This window comes from Gouania willdenowi, chromosome 8 (assembly GCF_900634775.1).
Source record: "Gouania willdenowi chromosome 8, fGouWil2.1, whole genome shotgun sequence".
NCBI classification, from domain to species: domain Eukaryota; kingdom Metazoa; phylum Chordata; class Actinopteri; order Blenniiformes; family Gobiesocidae; genus Gouania; species Gouania willdenowi.
Genome location: NC_041051.1, coordinates 5,454,472 through 5,472,451, shown reverse-complemented (window position 1 = coordinate 5,472,451; position 17,980 = coordinate 5,454,472). Strand labels below are relative to the sequence as shown.

Sequence of the window (17,980 nt, the reverse complement as noted above, 5' to 3'; positions counted from 1 at the left end):
TGTGTCAGTTTTTGTTTAAAAAAGTCACATTAATACACCCAAACTACACAGTATTAACCTATTTAGACATGGACTATTTGAGGCTCATATTTACTCAGATATATTATAGGCTACCGTGTGTGACAGAAAACCCTTAAAACTCAGAGTCAAACAATAAATGTCCCATTTGTTACAAATCAATGCATTAAACCGCACCACCTCCAGGTTTTAATAAATCAATAGTCACTTATTAACATTAATAATATCATACTATTGGTTAACAAGATAGCTGGAATGCGCAAAACTCCTCACTTCCAAATCCGACTTTTATTTTGAAGGTGTCGGTATATATATGGCTCTGACCGGAAGTGTGGTTGTTTCACTTCTGTTGCGTAAAAAAAAAGAACACATCGAAACACGATGTCGTTTTGTTCTTTCCGCGGTGGAGAGGTCTACAAAGATCACTTTAAATCAGGTACTAACTTCACATTTGTTCTTGTCATTATGTTTAACCTTTGCAATGATGAAGTTTACGTGTAATTAGAGTAGGTTTAGCGATAACGGCAGTGGTATAGTTACTAACAGTAACAGCCAACGATAATAACCCAAATACTGATAAGAAAAATGATACTTTCTAACTATCTAAATTATAAAACACACTTTCTGCCGTCTCTGAGGTAATATATAAAGTACTGACTATGGGTAAAATGTTGAAAGAATACAAAGAGAAGACAAGATAAATATCATCGTGACTTTACAGTTTTTGCATCAAACCGGTTCTGTTTTTTGTATGACGAAATAACAAAGTGATAGAATAACAAACAGTACAGCACTGGGCTTGTCCTCTGATTATATCTAATTATATCTGATTATGATTATAATGATGCTGCTGAAAGATTATGTGTTGACTGGTTTTTGGACTGTGGGAAGAAATGTGAGAGTCTCGTAACATTGGTAAGGTAAATAAACCCGTATGAAGGAGAACATGCTGTGTACACTTGATCTCCCACAATTAAATTTTAATGAATGAATGAAAAACAACTACAGATATTGAATTAACACATTGTTTAAAAAAAAAAAAAAAGTTTTGTGTCCAGTCTCATTTGTTATCCTCATATTACACTTTTATTACATTTAATTACAATTAGACAGGATGTGTTTTTTTTTTTTCAACTAAAGGATTTCCTTCTTCTTTTTTTTAATACTTTATTGCATTAATTAACAAGCAAAATGTCAATTTCACAGACAACTGTCATCAGAAGTACACTGCATTTTTTGTATATATAACACAAAACAGACAAAAACAGAACAAAAACAAATAAATAACTAAATAGGGGATTAATAAAAAAATTGTAAGTGCCTTTTTGTCACACATCTTTTGATGAAATTATGTAATTGTAAAGTCTATTAGGTCTATTTTCTGAGTAAATTTTATTCATGTTTTGTAAGTTATCTCTAATTGTTAATGTTATTTTTTCATCATCTAAAGTTTGCTCTACCGTTCTAAACCAAAGATTTATTTGCATGTGAAGCATGTGTATATAATTTGCCATTTCCTCTCCACACCCTCTCCAACATATAGTGTCATGAGCAGAATATTTTTCACATTGATAGGGTGTGATGAAGTACCTCATGCTTACCTTCTAATCAAATTATCTCCAATTTTTGGAAAAAGTCATCTTTAGGTTTTCTTGCAAGAGTTTTTTCCATTCCCCTACCTCAATGCTAATGTTTAAATCTTTTTCCTATTTTTCTCTTACCTTATTTTCAATTAAACATTGTTCTTGTAATATTTCATAAATAGTGGAGAGATTTCCTTTAGCTTTCTTTGTATTTTGAACCAAATACTCTAATATTTCATTTGTCATTTCATTCATCTCTGCATATTACATAAGGTAACTTCTTAGCTGTAAAAACTTTAAAAAAAATGTTTTTGGTCTAGTTAATAAGTTGCAGCTATTGTTTCAAATTAAACTTTTGTATTGTTTGTAATTAATTGTGAGTATGTTTTTCGCACTTTGCTGGCCCACAGATCTAATATTTAGTCAGACTTGTTTGGTATGAAGTCAGGATCATGTGCCATTTCCCTGAAGAGTACACATTCACTATTTATCTGTAGTATTTTACAAGCCTGCTTCCAGTTTTTAATAGTGTTTGAAATACATACATTCTGTTCCGAAGCTTTTTTACTGAACGGTAATGTTCCTATTGATAATTTGGCCACTTCTTGTTCTACTTAAATCCATTTGACCTCTGTTTCCTCTTTTCTTTTATTGCTTGATTTTTAGAATTTGTTTAGCATAAAAGTAGTTTTACAAATTAGGAATACCTAATCATCCTTCTTTTTTCTGCTGTAGTAAAGTTTTAAATTTTATTCTCTGCCTTTTATTGTTCCATATAAAGTTTGATATAATTTTATTATCAAAATTTGATTTTGCTTTTGGTATTGGTAATGCCTGAAACAGGAACAAGAATATTGGTAGTACCATCATTTTTTAGTGTTTCCTCTCTGCTCAGTATTCCATCTGGTATTAGCTTCCATCTATTTAAGTCCTGTTGTAGTTTGTTTTCTAATACTCCATAATTACTATTATACAGCTCTTCTAAGTTCTTATGAACTCATTCAGTGCCAGCCATTCTCAGATTTTCTACCCCCCTCAGTGCCAGCCATTTTTGAGCATTTTGACTGATTTTAAAGACCCATAGAATATTTTCTACAATGACTATCTGAAATCTGACACCAGATTCTGAAAGATGGAAGTCTCTACTTTCATAAAAAAAAAAAAAAAAGAATTTGTTTCCGGCTCGTTTTGTTCTTTTGTAATCAGCCGTTGAATAGAGCAAGTTTTACACAATCTTCAGTTTCAGAGCAAAAAGCTGAGAAAACAGGCTTTTTCTAAAAAAAAAAAAACCCTGTCAGTGACTTTAAAACTATTTTTTTTTTGCTTTGGTGACAATTCTAACATCTGAACATTGTTTCCTTATATAAAACAAAAATAAAACACTGAGACCGGGCTTTTGATGGCAAAATTATTATTATTTATCTATCTATGTCAGAGTTGAATGGATTACTTACTGTAGTTTGGCGTTCCTCCAAGTTTCTCTCCCGTCAGTCTGCACACACGCAACTTCCTCTTCCTTACGGACATGCAGAGTTCCACTGCGTTCCCCGTTTTTTTTTTATTGTTTTATCTCATCATCACCACACTATCCATGAGTTCCACACATGCTCTGGTCGAGTGTGCGCTGCTGGGTACGTCAACTCTCGTACGTAGCGCCATTTTCTGTCTTGTAACGCCTTTCCTCCTCTCCCTCTGAGCTCTGCTGAGCATGGATGATCTCTCATCCAAAGGTGCTGCTACCTGCTACGTGTCACCTATTAATTTGCTATCTGGCTCACGGGGTATTTTGTACCCCCCTCCGAGTTATCTTGTCAATGGCACTGAGCATTTGGATTTGAAATGACGAGTTATCTCGTCAATGGCACTGATTGAGTTAATGTTAATACCCAATTATTTTATTTTCTGTGTGTCCCACCTAAGCTTATATTTATCTTTAAGACCTTGACTAATTTGTTTTCCTATTACTAATGATTCACACTAGGGATGGGCGATATGGACTAAAAGAATTATCCTGATAATTCCTGGTATTTATCACAATAACGATAAACATCACGATAAATAAAAAACTATAAATAAATAAAACAATTCCCAACTTTAAGTGTAAACAGGTTCCTTACAAACACAAATACATTTGAATACATCAAAACATTAAAAATCAGTGCATACGGATCATTCTATTAGTGTTAATGTACGAAATTAATTTATTTCCTTACTTAAAATGAAATAATTTTCTAAAAAAAAAACACATGAAAAGCACAAATTAGTTTTTTTTACTGTTGCTGAATCTTCTTTCATTCATCTTATGAGTTACATAAAGTTATGGTTAATAAATAACTCTGATTTCCTATAATTAAACCATATCAAGTTGATGATTTAATCATTCAGTATATTTTGGTGTAATAATGTCAATAGTTACCTTAGGGCACCAGCTTTGTCTGTGAACACGTGAAATATAATTAAAAAATATTGCATTTCACAAGTTTGGACGGATGCATAGTGACATTAATATTATGCTAACATTTATTTCACACAACGTGTGACATGTTTAGTTTTTATCCTTCCATACAAGTGTTAAATCTGACCATAAACAAGTCGATGGCTCTCTGTGGCTTTATGACAGTAAGACGTGTTGTTTTTACTAGGCCTATTCCATATATGGAGTGGTTAGCATTAGCTCTTAGCCCAGTAAGTGTGTCGGTGAGTTAGCTTAGCATAGTTAGCTTTAGTTGAGTTTCCAGTTCATAATTGTTACTACGGGTTCATCTTTGTACCCGTGTTTGTGGAACATGATGGAGCAACTTGGATTGGTTCACTTTGTTGGATGGTTATCTGGTCTTAACCAAGTAGCGGTCCATGATGTATCGCAGCTCAGCAGCTTCATGTAGCCGTGACGAACACCGGCGTCTGTGGGTGTGAGAGCTGGGGGTGGGAGACGTGGCGCACGCCGCGGAGGCTTCGCTGCGGAGCTCCCGTATACAATGTTCCGCTCCAGAGAACAATAAGTTGACAACAAACAGGGGCAGTTTTGGCCTGTGGAACAAGGATTTTATGGACATTCTTAGTTAAATTGAGGGACAAATGGTCGGTGGCCCTCGCTAATTTCCGACATGGGAATTTATTGTTTATATAGTGGGATGATATATTCTTACCGGTGAGAATATTTTTGACGAAAAATCATAAACGATAAAATATTGCACATTCCTAATTCACACTCATTTTTATTCAATTTATACCCTGATACTGCACTATATTCATCAATTGTTTCCATTAATTCATTTACAGATTCTTCTGGTGAAATAAGATCATCTGCATAAAGTGCCAGATTATGCATTTCCTTTCCTACCTGTAATCCAATGATATTTTCATTCTGTTTTATTGCCTCTGCTAACACTTCACTATGTAAAGCAAATAATAGAGGGGAAAGATGGTCTCCCTGTCTAGTTCCTCTTTGTATATTAAATCTTCTTGACAATGTACCATTTATTTTTACCTTTGCTATCGCCTGCATTTCTTATCCATTTTGAAATAGTCAAGTATTTCAAACATAAAAGGCCAACTCACTAAATCAAAAGATTTCTCACTCTAAAGATAATAACAGCAGATCAGCATCTTGTTTTTGAGCATCGTCAATAAGATCTATTATTATTATTATTATTATTATTATTATTATTATTATTATTATTATTATAAAACGTTACTGCTTTGGTTACATTAGGCCTGGGTGATATGGACCAATATTCATATCTATATATTTTTCCTCAAAATGGCAATAGGTGATATAAAAAAGCCACAAAGACCCTTTTATTAATCACTAGCAGGTCATTATCAACATTTTGTGTCACTTTTGACTTTTTTCCTTCATTAAAGCTGAAATGTGATTAAATTATGTAGTGTTGCTTTTTTCAGGGCAGCTCTGAGTGGTTGAAAGTAGTTTTTGAAGTAAATCACATTCAGGACACTGTCTCTTTAAGAATATGGAAACGGCCCCTTTAGCTACAGCAGCAGCAGATTTCTGCTACAGCGACATTGAGTTAGTTAGAGAAGAGAAACACATGTAATGTTTTCTCAAACATCTCTCAGTGCTTCAACGCTCAGAACTGATAGAGTTTAACTGACATACAGACATCTGCACTGAGCCTCTGACAGACAGTTGCTAACATGGAGGAAGCAGCACAGCTAATATATATATATATATTAGCTCATTTTGTATTAAAATACTTGTTTTAGGAGTCGCTGCTTTTGTTACTACTGAGTGCTTCCTAAACAAGCCACACTACAGAACTCACTCACACGTGCTGTCCCTTAGAGGAGAAAAGGCCTAAAGTATCACATATTGTGCAGCTGTTTGTTTAAAAATTTGCATATGTGCCTTTTTTTTGTATCAGCAAATTGAACTCAGAATTGTTTTTTTTTAAATTTAACTTTATTTGAACTAAAAATATTTAGATCTGTATTGTATATCAGCATTTTGAGAAAAAAACTTTGAGATATGAGTTTTGGTCCATATTGCCCAGCCCTACTATCCCATAATAGCATTAAAACAAAATGATGGTGTTGATGCCTTTGTTCTCAGGGGTCTATGCTTGCTCTAAGTGTGGCCACCAGCTGTTCTCCAGCAGATCCAAGTACGAGCACTCGTCCCCCTGGCCAGCGTTCACTGAGACCGCCCAAGAAGACAGTGTGTCTAAGCATGAGGAGAGACCAGGAGCATACAAGGTAACCAGCACTGTTTCCTCTCAACTGGGATCACTGGGATGAGAAAAACCATGTGTTTGAAACACATCTCTGTTATGCACAGATGAAATGCTTCTTTGTTCCAGGTGCGCTGTGGGAAGTGTGGGAATGGACTGGGCCATGAGTTTGTGAATGATGGGCCTTCCAGAGGAAAGTCACGCTTCTGAATATTCAGCAGCTCACTGAAGTTCATCCCTAAAGGTACTGTATAAACCCTGGGTCAGTGATTCTGATCATGGCACCATCATCATTTAGGGCTCTATGAAATCTATTTTTATTATTATTGTTTTTTTTTTTCTTGCAAATTCCATGATTTCCTCATCCATTTCTTTAAAATTCAGTTTTTTTTAAAGATGTATTTTATCAATTTTTTCATAAGATTTTTTTTAACTCCTGTGAGGAAAGAAAATAAATAATAATAATTAAACAAAATGTGTTTGAAAATAAAGAGGTAATTTAAAACCATGTGTAAGCTCCAGTTAAAAGATAAATATACTGTAAGTTGTACTGACATGGATTATTCTTACTGCTCCTTTTTAATTATTTATAATAATATATCATATATAGATGTATGAGAGCAGCATTAATATCACCCAATCAGAATCTGAGTAAGTTTATTGATTACATTTTGATCAACTTAATTTATATGATCCTGATGACATCATTACCAGACAGCAATCCATCCATCCATTTTCTTCCGCTTTATCCGGGGCCGGGTCGCGGAGGCAGCAGACTAGACCTCCTGATCCACTCACACCTCCTCCAGCCGTTCTGGGGGAACCCCGAGGCGACACCAGGCCAGCTCAGACATAGTCCCTCCAGCGTGTCCTGGGCCTTCCATGAGGCCTCTTCCCAATAGAACATGACTGAAACACCTCCAGAGGGAGGCGACCAGGAGGCATCCAAAACAGATGCCCGAGCCACTTCAGCTGGCTCCTTTCGACGTGAAGTAGCAGCGACTCTACTCTGAGCTCCTCCCGGGTGACTGAGCTTCTCACCCTGCGAAGGAAACTAATTTCGGCCGCCTGTATCTGCGATCTTGTCCTTTCCGTCATTACCCAAATCTCATGATCATAGGTGAGGGTAGGAACGTAGATCGATCGGTAAATTGAGAGCGTTGCCCCCTGACTCAGCTCCCTCTTCACCACAACATTCTGATACTGATCACTGCTGACGCCGCATTGATCCGTCTATCGATCTCACGCTCCATCCGTCCCTCACTCGTGAACAAGACCCCGAGATACTTGAACTCCTCCACTTGAGGCAAGGACTCTCCGGAGAGAGGAAGCTACCTTTTCCCTGTGGAGAACCATGGCCTCAGATTTGAAGGTGCTGATCCTCATCCCGGCCACTTCACACTCGGCTGCAAACCGCCCCAGACTGTAATGATTAGACAAAAATAAATGGTCGCAAGGATGCATCAGTTATTTCACCATAATGGGCACAATATTTTACAGTATTACACGTGATCAAGTTATCATGAAACTACGATGTTTAAGACTATTGATTGGAATCACCTCCAAAATATCAAAATATAATGTATTCTTTAATGACATAAGGTCAACCTTCGGTAAACATCTTGTAAAAAAGTGATTTTGACATAATTCTGCTAACAGACAAACAAACAAATTAATAAACATTGGTGAAAATATGACCTCCTTGGTGGAGGTCAAATAAATTCCAGCAACAACCCAGTCAGAAGCAAATAATACCTTTTTTTTTTTTTAAAAAAAATCAGTAAATAAACAGCTCTGGAATATCACATTTGCAATAATATATATTGTGTTTTGAGTGCATTTAGTTTATTAAAATACAGTCATAACATTAATTTATATTGTTTAGTTTGAACTCCTACAGCAGAGATTTATCACAGCGTCGCCACAAAAATGTGATTTTATAATCCAGGGCATTTTATAATTCACGGCATTCAACAACGGTACTCAAGTAAAAGTGCTGTTACTTCATAATATAAATACTCAAGTAGAAGTAAAAGTACTCTATAAAACTAAGTACTTGAGTAAGGGTAAAAAAAGTACCATGTAAAAAAAAACTACTCAAGTAGTGAGTAACTTCAAATGCAAAACAAACCATCACTCTCTGAATGAGAGGTTTGGATATATTCATAAAAAAAAAACAAAACAAAACTTAACCCTCATAAAAAAACAGAATAAACGTAATAAATCACTGGTTCCAAACCAACAGTATTTCGGGCCGTGACCCCATTTTTTTTATATATATATATATATATCACAAATTTCTGGCGACCACAGAGACTTTTTTTTCTCTAAAATTTTTTTTTTGATCACATTTGTTTTATTGTGTTACAGATAAAGAGCAGTAAGGATTAGTGTACAAAGTGAAAATATGTGTCAGTGCAGTTCTTTTTATACTGCATTTTATTTGAGCTATATTTATATTAGAGAAAAGTGAAATATAATACAGTTGTTTGAGATTGTGTGGTGTTTTTATTTCCATTCGACCCCACATTGGTTCACGACCCCAAGGTTGAAAAACTCACAGTAATTTAGCCCAGACAAAAATGTCAGTCCTACATTATAAATATAACAGTATTACCCCCCAGTTTACAGGGGAATAAGGATGAATGCAGAGCTACAGTAGAGTCATCTGTGGGGTTACAATTTTACTTCCTTTATTCTCCAAAAATCAGTTAATTAGCCAATAAACAATTGTTTACCATAAAATGAAAAAATATTCCCAAAATGTATAATTTTTATGCGCAACTATACAGAATAGAGAGAAGAAGAAGGTATGTAATCTAATGTTGTCTCGTTTGTTGTTCAGATAAGGTGGATGGACAGTAAGGTGAGCTGTAGGAGGGATAGACAGCTGCTGTACGTGTGTCTCTGAGCTGCTCACAGGTGGACAGTCAATGAAGGGTCCTGGATTAAAGCCTGAACGGGACCACCAGGGCTCTGATGAGAGGTGTCCTCACTGCTCAGCATCCACAGAGGACTGAAATCTACTTCTATCTATGCATCAATCACAATATGAGCAGCTGCCTTTTTCCTGTAGTATTCATTACTTCATAGGTTTTAAATACGACGGCATTGAAATGTATTTATAATTAGGTTATTTACAATCTGAGTGAGAAACTAAAGTCAATTTAAGATAATAACATACTTTTCTTTTAATAGTATAAATATATATATTAGTGATAATTGAATTGTGTGCCAGCTTTTATGATGAAAAAACACTTTGCATTACAAATTATTTTTGCTGATATATTTTAAATCACTGGCAATATTTTATGCTGATGAATGACAATCAAGGAAGACAAATAAAATATATTTGTGTCAAGAAATCCACCATGGCTCTTTGTGATGGTCTGTGATAGTGTCTGTTTTGTCACTTTTTTCAACCACGGTTGTGGTCAATTACAATGCTGTTTTCAATTACCCATGTTCAATTATGATTACAGTGACAAGCATTTTTTTCCCCCAATTAAATTAAATTACAATTATTTTTATCCTCAAAAAGTTCAAGTAAAATTAATCACAATTACTGAGCCTGAAATAAATAACCTAATAAAAGTTAACCTTCCTCTTTTGTTAGCTTTCTGTTAGCATCTCTTATGATAACAGGTCCTAAATCAGCTGTAAAATACACTAAAAACAAATATCTATCATTTGATTTATTTCCTATCTAATGGTTACCTTGTTATGCTTCCTAATCAATGAAAATATAGGTTTTAATATTTCTGGTGTGGGTGTCAGAACCTTTTTCGTGTCAGCATACCCCTAGATTATTTTTATTTTTTTTTGCAATTGGTAAGATGTGGGAATGTTTTATATGAAATATATTTTAATAATTGTTAACTACATATGTGTAGAACTGTAACATGGTTCCCAAGTTTAGCGTTAAATTATAATGTATTAATTTCTATAGAACTGTCATGGTAATTAACCTACAGTCAATTATCTAAATTCATTTACAATTTCATTATGATTACGACAGCAACATATTTACATACAATTTCAATTATAAATGTACCCTAATTGTAATTATTATCAATTACAATTACAAATGATCCCAACCTGGTTTTATTTTAAGGATTGAAATTTGCAAGTTTTGCAGTTTTCAGTGAAGGGCAGCCACTAGGGGGCAGCAGTGAGATGAAGATCAGATAGCTGTTGACACCTGATCTGTGTGTGTGTGTGTGTTGACCAGCTAACATTCAATTTAACCAACCTAAACTGGATATACTAGTTTTATTTTGAAAGAAGTCATGGAGGAAATGGCATATTGCTCTTTCTCTGGTGGAGAGGAATATAGAGATCACTTCCAGCCTGGTGAGTGCGAATGTGCCGTGGACGTGTCATTGAGTGATTTACCGATGAATGGCTTGACTACACATGTTCCTCTGTTTCACCTTCCTTTCCTCCTGGGTTTTGATGCACTAGATCTTCTCCCTGTTTTTGCCAATCATGTAGTGGGGTGTTCAGATCTCACTGCTGCTTGTTAATAGAATTATGGTTTTAGGCCTTGGGCCTTCTAAAAAGTTTACCAGGTTTTAAAGGTTATTTTCTGGGTGTTTAAAAACACCAAATGACATTTTTAATATATAATACCACTTTCAGTGGAATGACTGGCTTTGACCTTGACTGACCTTACTGTTCATGTTCAGTGTCCATGTTTTTGTTGTTGTATGTGTATACTCGTTGTTGTGTACACTTGTCTATGTCTTTGTCTTAGTTGTTGTTATTGTGTTGTTTTTTCCAATATACAGGTCGCTGGCTGTATACTCAAAGGAGACGAATCAAATCCAACTAAAGAAAAGGGATATTTTAAATTATTCATTTAAGTCTTAATGTTTTCCTCTCTTTCTGTTTCTGAGTGTTTCCGAACAGAAAATGCCACCGCCTTTTCAACTCCGATCCTGCCTCCTTCAGCCGTCATGCCTGGTCACTGCTTCTTATGATGAAGGATGAGAATTAAAGGGAAGTATTGTCCATAACTATAACTGGGAAGCAAAGGGGAAATAGATTGAAATAGACACGTGACAATATGACATATTGTGGATGTTCTAACATAATATCTATTCCAGAGACTACAGAGACTTCCAATCCAACTGCGAAAGTGGGGACAGATCTTCAAATTTCCAAAGGGAGCGTACAGTTGACCCTGGCTTTGACCTTTATGGCTGAGGAGGAGGAGGTCGAGGAGGCTGGAGGGCACAAAAGCAGGCGGACACAAGAGAGAGGAAAACGGAGACACATCCAAAATGATCAGATAAGTGATTTTCCAATGATATTTATCATATGGTTTTAAGAATCCAAATGCATTCTTATGTAAAAAAAAAAAAAAAAGGGAAGGGAGAGGGCCAACGTCCCTCTGATTTTTCATTTACTGTATATTTTATCATGGGAAAATAATATACCTCAAAACCCTCCAACCATTTTCTTCTTGTTCCACCAGCACTAAGCGTGGAAGACCATAAAACCCCTTCACTGGGTTTAGACACTTTTAAGAGTAAAATTAAGTGTTCTCAACATTGGGTTGGTGGCCCAATCTGGGTCGCCTGAGATTTAAAAAGGGTCCTCCTGAAATTCTTGATAATTGATTGATATAAGAGATAGTTTAATGTTAAGTAACTTCCAAGCATTTAAGGAAGCTCTCCAAACCGTGCTATGGCTTGTCACTCCTACGAATGGGATAAATACAGAGAGCAAAAGACAATATGATTGTTTGACTCAACAACTTTAATTCTGTCTAACCTTAAAGGGCCAATAATCTTGCTTAACTCTGGTTCAGGCACAGAATAGGAGACACTTAAGTAAATTACATCTCAAATAATAATTATGAGGGAAAATAATGAAATAAATGAACTGACAAATTCAGCTCTATAAAATAATTAGGTTATTTTATTAGGTGTGGAGTGTTAACATTATTCAGAATAAATAAAGGATAGAATAAGATTTCTCCTTCATAAATCAGAGATAGCAAAGAAAAATAAAACAAACAATTTAAATAAATATATAACATTATTTATTTATTTGGTTAAACTTATTTAGCTTTCTCACATCTCCATGTCTCCCAATTGTATGTATTCATCTTGAGAAGACATGTAGTCACACTCCACACTTCTCCATCTGACTTGCATGTCCTTGTAAACAGTGGTTCTCAAATTGTTGCTTCTCACCAGGTATCAGCGTACCACTGGTAGTAGACGTACCACAGTTTGAGAATCACTGCAACTCCAGCTAACCCACACCTAACCATTGTGTGATTGTGCAGCAGCACCTTTTAGGATCTGAAAAGCTCTCAAATCCTGACTTCTGACCTGTCTCTGCCTTCCTGGAAGCTATAACTGAGCACCAGAGCCATACTGACTATTCATTTAGTTAGTTAACTAACCCTAACACCCCTACTCTTTAAACTTTAATTTAATTTAATTTAATTTAATTTAATTTAATTTAATTTTATTTTATTTTATTTTATTTTATTTTATTTTATTTTATTTTATTTTATTTTGTTTTGTTTTGTTTTGTTTTGTTTTTTTCCCCCCCTCTTTTCTTCTGTTCAGGTACCAACCGAGAGGTTGCCAGGTGTGTGGAGACTACCCTTCCTCAGACAACAACTGATCATCTACACGATATTCGGCCTAATGACTTCGTGATCATCTACAACCCGAGACGAAAAGGGTGGACCGACCGAAGGTGAATCGGCCCTTTTCGGGTTCAACTGACGACACACACGGCTGTGAAGGTCGCAGAGCGAGCCTCGTGGATTCACGCATCACACTGCAGGAAGGTGCCAACACCAGCCGACCCTGATCTTGAGGCGACTGGTCCAACGGAGGAAGAACCAACATCACCACTGATCGAGGAACCGCAGTAAGGAGTTAAATGGACTCTTTTATATATATGATTTTATATAGCGCTTTATCACCACACTGAAGCAGTCTCAAAGCGCTTTACATATCAGCTCATTCACCCATTCACTCTCACATTCACACACCAGTGGGACAGGACTGCCATGCAAGGCACTAGTCGACCACTGGGAGCAACTTAGGGTTCAGTGTCTTGCCCAAGGACACTTCGACACATAGTCAGGTACTGGGATCGAACCCCCAACCTCTCGATCAGAAGACGACCCACTACCACCTGAGCCACGGTCGCCCAGGTGCGCCTTCGGGAGCAGTTTCTTCTTTTCGGGAGCAGTGCTTTGATGAGCTTTTGTTTGCTTTGAAAGTTGCAAACGAAAGGAAAAAGGAAAAGACCTCGGGGGGTCACCGGCTGACCTTCCTTACGAGGAATACGGTCTTTTGAAGCATTTGAAATCCAACCTTGAGGACATGGTGGGAGAAATACCGATCGCACGCCTTTCTCGCTGTGATTGAAGCTGGTCATCGATTGACGCGATGGTCCTTTCGGCAATTCCAGTACTCCTCTGGCTCCTGGCCACCAAGGGGGCAATCGAGGACACTGGGCTTGAACCAATGAATGCAAGTGTTGATCCTGATGTGAATGTTTCCTTTTACAGGGATACTAATGCTAGCAGAAATAAACGTTGGATAGACGACATCGCCCTGCACGACACTTTAGCTTGCGACCAATGTTACTCATCCGTTTTTCACGAACAGCTGGTACCGATACGCGCACTATCAAGCTAAAAGTAGAAGCCTATCCAACTGTTATGTTTGTTCTTACATGCCTGTGTCATCAACACACCCCCACTTAACCGCGATACCAATGGATGCTTCCGACTCCTTTTGTTATTTGTCTTACTCTAACTTCGGCATGGGGGACCCCAACCGTTGTTCTAAACAGCCAGTAAAAAAACTGGCTACACTACGCGATAAGACGTCTTCCACTATGTACGTAGATTACACGTGATCCACACTTTTTCCCTTCTGTTTTGCCAGAAATGGAACTCATAAACTAGGCCAGATTCCCGGTCACAATTGCAATTATACCCTGGGTCCTGAATGCGACACCGCACATAATTCGCACACATGTGCCCACGTTCATACACCCGGGACTAATGGCACGTTTAATTTAGCAAATGGTTTTTGACTATGCTCAACTATTCCCCTTTTGTCACGACGTAAATGCAAATCCCACACTCCTTTGGGCTTTAATCCACACGACGCGATCTGGGGCACGGACGTTCCCCCCGAACATAAACTGTGGATGACAGGCCAGAAAGTTACTTATTCGCTGTTTCCCTGGGCTGGTGTGGGCAAAACACTGCTGCGCGTCGAAACCTTAGACTACAGGTTTAAGTCCTTCATTAACGCGTCATTTTTGGCTCTTACTGGCCTCTCGGGGGAAATCACGAATATACGCTTAATGGTCCTACAAAATAGAATGGTCCTAGACCTACAGACCGCGGCCAAAGGAGGCGTTTGCGCAATGGTAGGTGCATCTTGTTGCAGTTTTTATCCCGAATAATACCGTCGACGGTCAGATTATCGCAGAGGCAGTCAAAAACATTTCCAGGCTACGCGACGCCATGAACAAAGACCGCCACGTCCTATAACCCTACCGCCGCCGGAAGTCTAGCCTGAAGTGTTTATGATGCGTGTTTTGATGTCTCAGATGATGACTCTGCTTACTGATGACACCTACATATGTTTTTGTTGCTATGCTGTGCTGATATTTTTACCATGTGTGTTTTTGCTACTAGTGATATATACTGTATATATATTCCATATTCATTGCCATGATTGCCAATGATTTTAGTAGCTAAGGATATTTGATTTTATTGTGCATATGACCTTGTCTCACGTAATATTCATTATGTGTTTATGGGGTTCTTTGCCTTTCCCTCCTTTCTTCCTGCTCCAACCTTGGGGATGCCTGTGTCCCCTGAAAAACAATGCATTTATCCATAGTGTTATGACGGTGTCAGTATCGTTTGTCCTACAGACCACGAGAGGTTGAGCTACAATTCCACTAACTTTTTTGAGTAAGTTTTATGTGTTTTAGGCTGTGCTTTGGTAAGGTTAAACATTTTCACTAACTAATTTTGCTTCTTTTTTTTATGTATTGGACTTTGTCCAAAAAGGGTGGATTGTCAGGGCAAAATTGTTGGTTATATTTATTAACATATTTACTCATAGACCTTATTCTTTTTAAGGCTTTAAGTTGAGACTTTTCATTTCTGCTGTCTCATGTTTTCTGCTCTCTTCTCGAGGTCAGCTTCCCAAAACACATCTTATCCCTCAGACACAGAGGCATCACACACTCACATGTCACACATACACACCCAATACACATCGATTCATACACACAAACACCCTACACGCACACACCTCCAACACTCACGACAATCAGGAGATACCAGAGAACTGGTTGTTTTGACCTAAAGAAGAAACTGTCTCTTTTCACCCTCTTCTTTCACCTCCACCCTGTCCTCTTTATCTCCTGGGGAGGGAGGAGGGAGGGGGACTGAGGGGGAATATACGTGATGAGTTAGAACTGTGCCACTCTGTCATCGGACGTCAGCCCGGGGCGGTCACTAATTTTGTCCATCTTTGTACTCCTTTTTATTTAGTTTTATAATAAACCTTTTTTATAAAATCATCAATGCCTCGCCTGGACTCCATCATTCAACCAGAGCAATAAATCATGTCTCCAAATGAGGTCAACCGCAAATTTGCCGTGACATGCTTTTTATATTTTATATGTTACTAGTGATAAACTAATAAACAAAAAATTACTATATAACACACAGAGGCAAGCTATAAATGACCTCATGTAAAGGACTTTCAATATTCACGAGAGGTGAAATAGCTGCAAAGTTGGGGTCCAATAGAAAATGTCGTACAAAGGATTTTTTTTTTTTATCCCAAGAAAGAGAATAAATAACATTTTTACTTACATTCCTACATGCAGTTATATTTTTTCAGATTTTAAAAGACTGTCACACAAGAAGAACCAATGCATATACTGTATGTGCTGGTCATGAAATTAGAATATCGTGAAAAAGTTCATTTATTTCAGTAATTCCATTCAAAAAGTGAAACTTCTATGTTATATTTATTCAATTTCAAATTCAAATTCAATTTTTACTTTCCTGTTTGGTTTTACTAGTCAGTAACAAAAATCTTAAAACCAAACAATAGAATTATATAGAATAGAACAAGAATAACTACATATGCAAAAAGGCAATGCAATGAGGGAGGTAAAATAATTCAATGAAAATTCAATAAAATAGCATAAATAAGATTGTTTGTAAGCAGCAAATAAAGAGCAGGGAACAACCACTAACATCACCGATGTTGTTCACAACTTTCCACGTCTGGACTTCCTAGGATAATCATCTACCTTCATATGTGACAAATCATTAGTGATGTCAACAGTCTATGTACATAGCTCAAAGATGATTAAATTATAGGGAGTTGATAAGTTGTTTACTGACGGCCCAAACATGTTCCAGACCCAAACTTGAGGAGCTGGAACGTCCACCAGATAGGATGTATAGCAGATCTTTTTGTTTATTCAGAGATAGTAGATGGAGCTGTATTATTATACCACATTACAGTTTCCTATGTGATGTAGTTCATGAGATATTGGAAGCTGAAAATGGAAGGAAAAATAAGGAGACCCCCCCCCTCACTAAAATGGCCATATCTCAAAAAGTATTAATCAGATCAAACTAAAAATTGAAGAACAATTGGTAAAAAAAACTGAGAATTTTTTTAGACCAATGTGCTCGAGCCATTTGTTGAAACCACATGGGATGACCCCTACATGAATGTGGAATGTCTTCTGATGTGAGCTTTGGAATTCTCAGGTTTGTTGTGGGAAATGTGGGAATGGATTAGGACATGAGTTCTTGTATGACGGTTTGAAGGAAGGCCAGTCACGTTTCTGTATCTTTAGCAGCTCACTGACGTTCATCCCCAAAGGTGAGTCTTATCAGTGAAGCATGAACGGATTCACTTGGACCTTCACCTCTCATCTTTGTGTCCCTGCACAGAAGGAGTCAATCAACAGAGAAGTGAGCAGTGATTATTTCAGTTTGTCTCGCTGATCGCTGGGAATGAAGTGCCTTGGGGAAAAACCCGTAGGATCTCCTTGGCGCTGATGGATAGTGACCACACTAGCAAACATAAAGACATGATCCAAAATCTGATCTTAAATACACAAATCTTTGACCATGCTATGCATACGCAGAGTTTAGTGTTTAAAAGTTTTCATCACAGTTTTCCCAAATGTAGTTTTCTGCTACTTTTATTCAAACAATTTACTGTTAGTTTCATTCTACATCGGGTGTGTAGTATACATGTTTAGTGAAATGGTCTCAAACTTTTGAGACTTTAGGTTGGTTCTTCTGTTGCACAATTCATTTTCACCTCAAGGCAAATTTTTGTAGTCAACGATATCTACTATGTTACAAATCATTTTTGCATTATTGTATATGTTACACACTTTGTGGTTGGCGTGAATCTTGAGACAATCTCAAATAGGGATGTAACGATTCACTCAACTCCCGATACGATTCAATTCACGATATTGGGTTCACGATACGATTCTCTCACGATTTATTTTACAAAATGAGACTGTAGACAAATGATGATTGAAAAATATTCCTTTATTTTTTGGGGGGAAAAAAAACTAGAAAATACTGTACTATTTTCCTTTTATTTTTCATTGTCAAAAGATTCCCTTGATAAA

The 17,980-nt window shown here is 36.9% G+C and overlaps 2 protein-coding genes across 2 annotated transcripts; both read left to right on the top strand.

The window, feature by feature from the left end:
• The first annotated feature begins 322 nt into the window (after window positions 1-322).
• Window positions 323-9,657, top strand: LOC114467854 (methionine-R-sulfoxide reductase B1-A-like). The gene is made up of 4 exons (XM_028454329.1): window positions 323-454; window positions 6,175-6,317; window positions 6,422-6,536; window positions 9,138-9,657. Exons 1-4 carry the CDS (start codon window positions 400-402, stop codon window positions 9,155-9,157), a joined length of 333 nt encoding a protein of 110 aa, XP_028310130.1. The 5' UTR covers window positions 323-399; the 3' UTR covers window positions 9,158-9,657.
• Window positions 9,658-10,125: 468 nt separating this feature from the next.
• On the top strand, window positions 10,126-17,314 carry LOC114468157 (methionine-R-sulfoxide reductase B1-A-like). The gene is made up of 5 exons (XM_028454870.1): window positions 10,126-10,645; window positions 12,880-13,012; window positions 13,839-13,941; window positions 17,097-17,211; window positions 17,283-17,314. Exons 1-5 carry the CDS (start codon window positions 10,582-10,584, stop codon window positions 17,312-17,314), a joined length of 447 nt encoding a protein of 148 aa, XP_028310671.1. The 5' UTR covers window positions 10,126-10,581.
• Window positions 17,315-17,980: the final 666 nt, after the last annotated feature.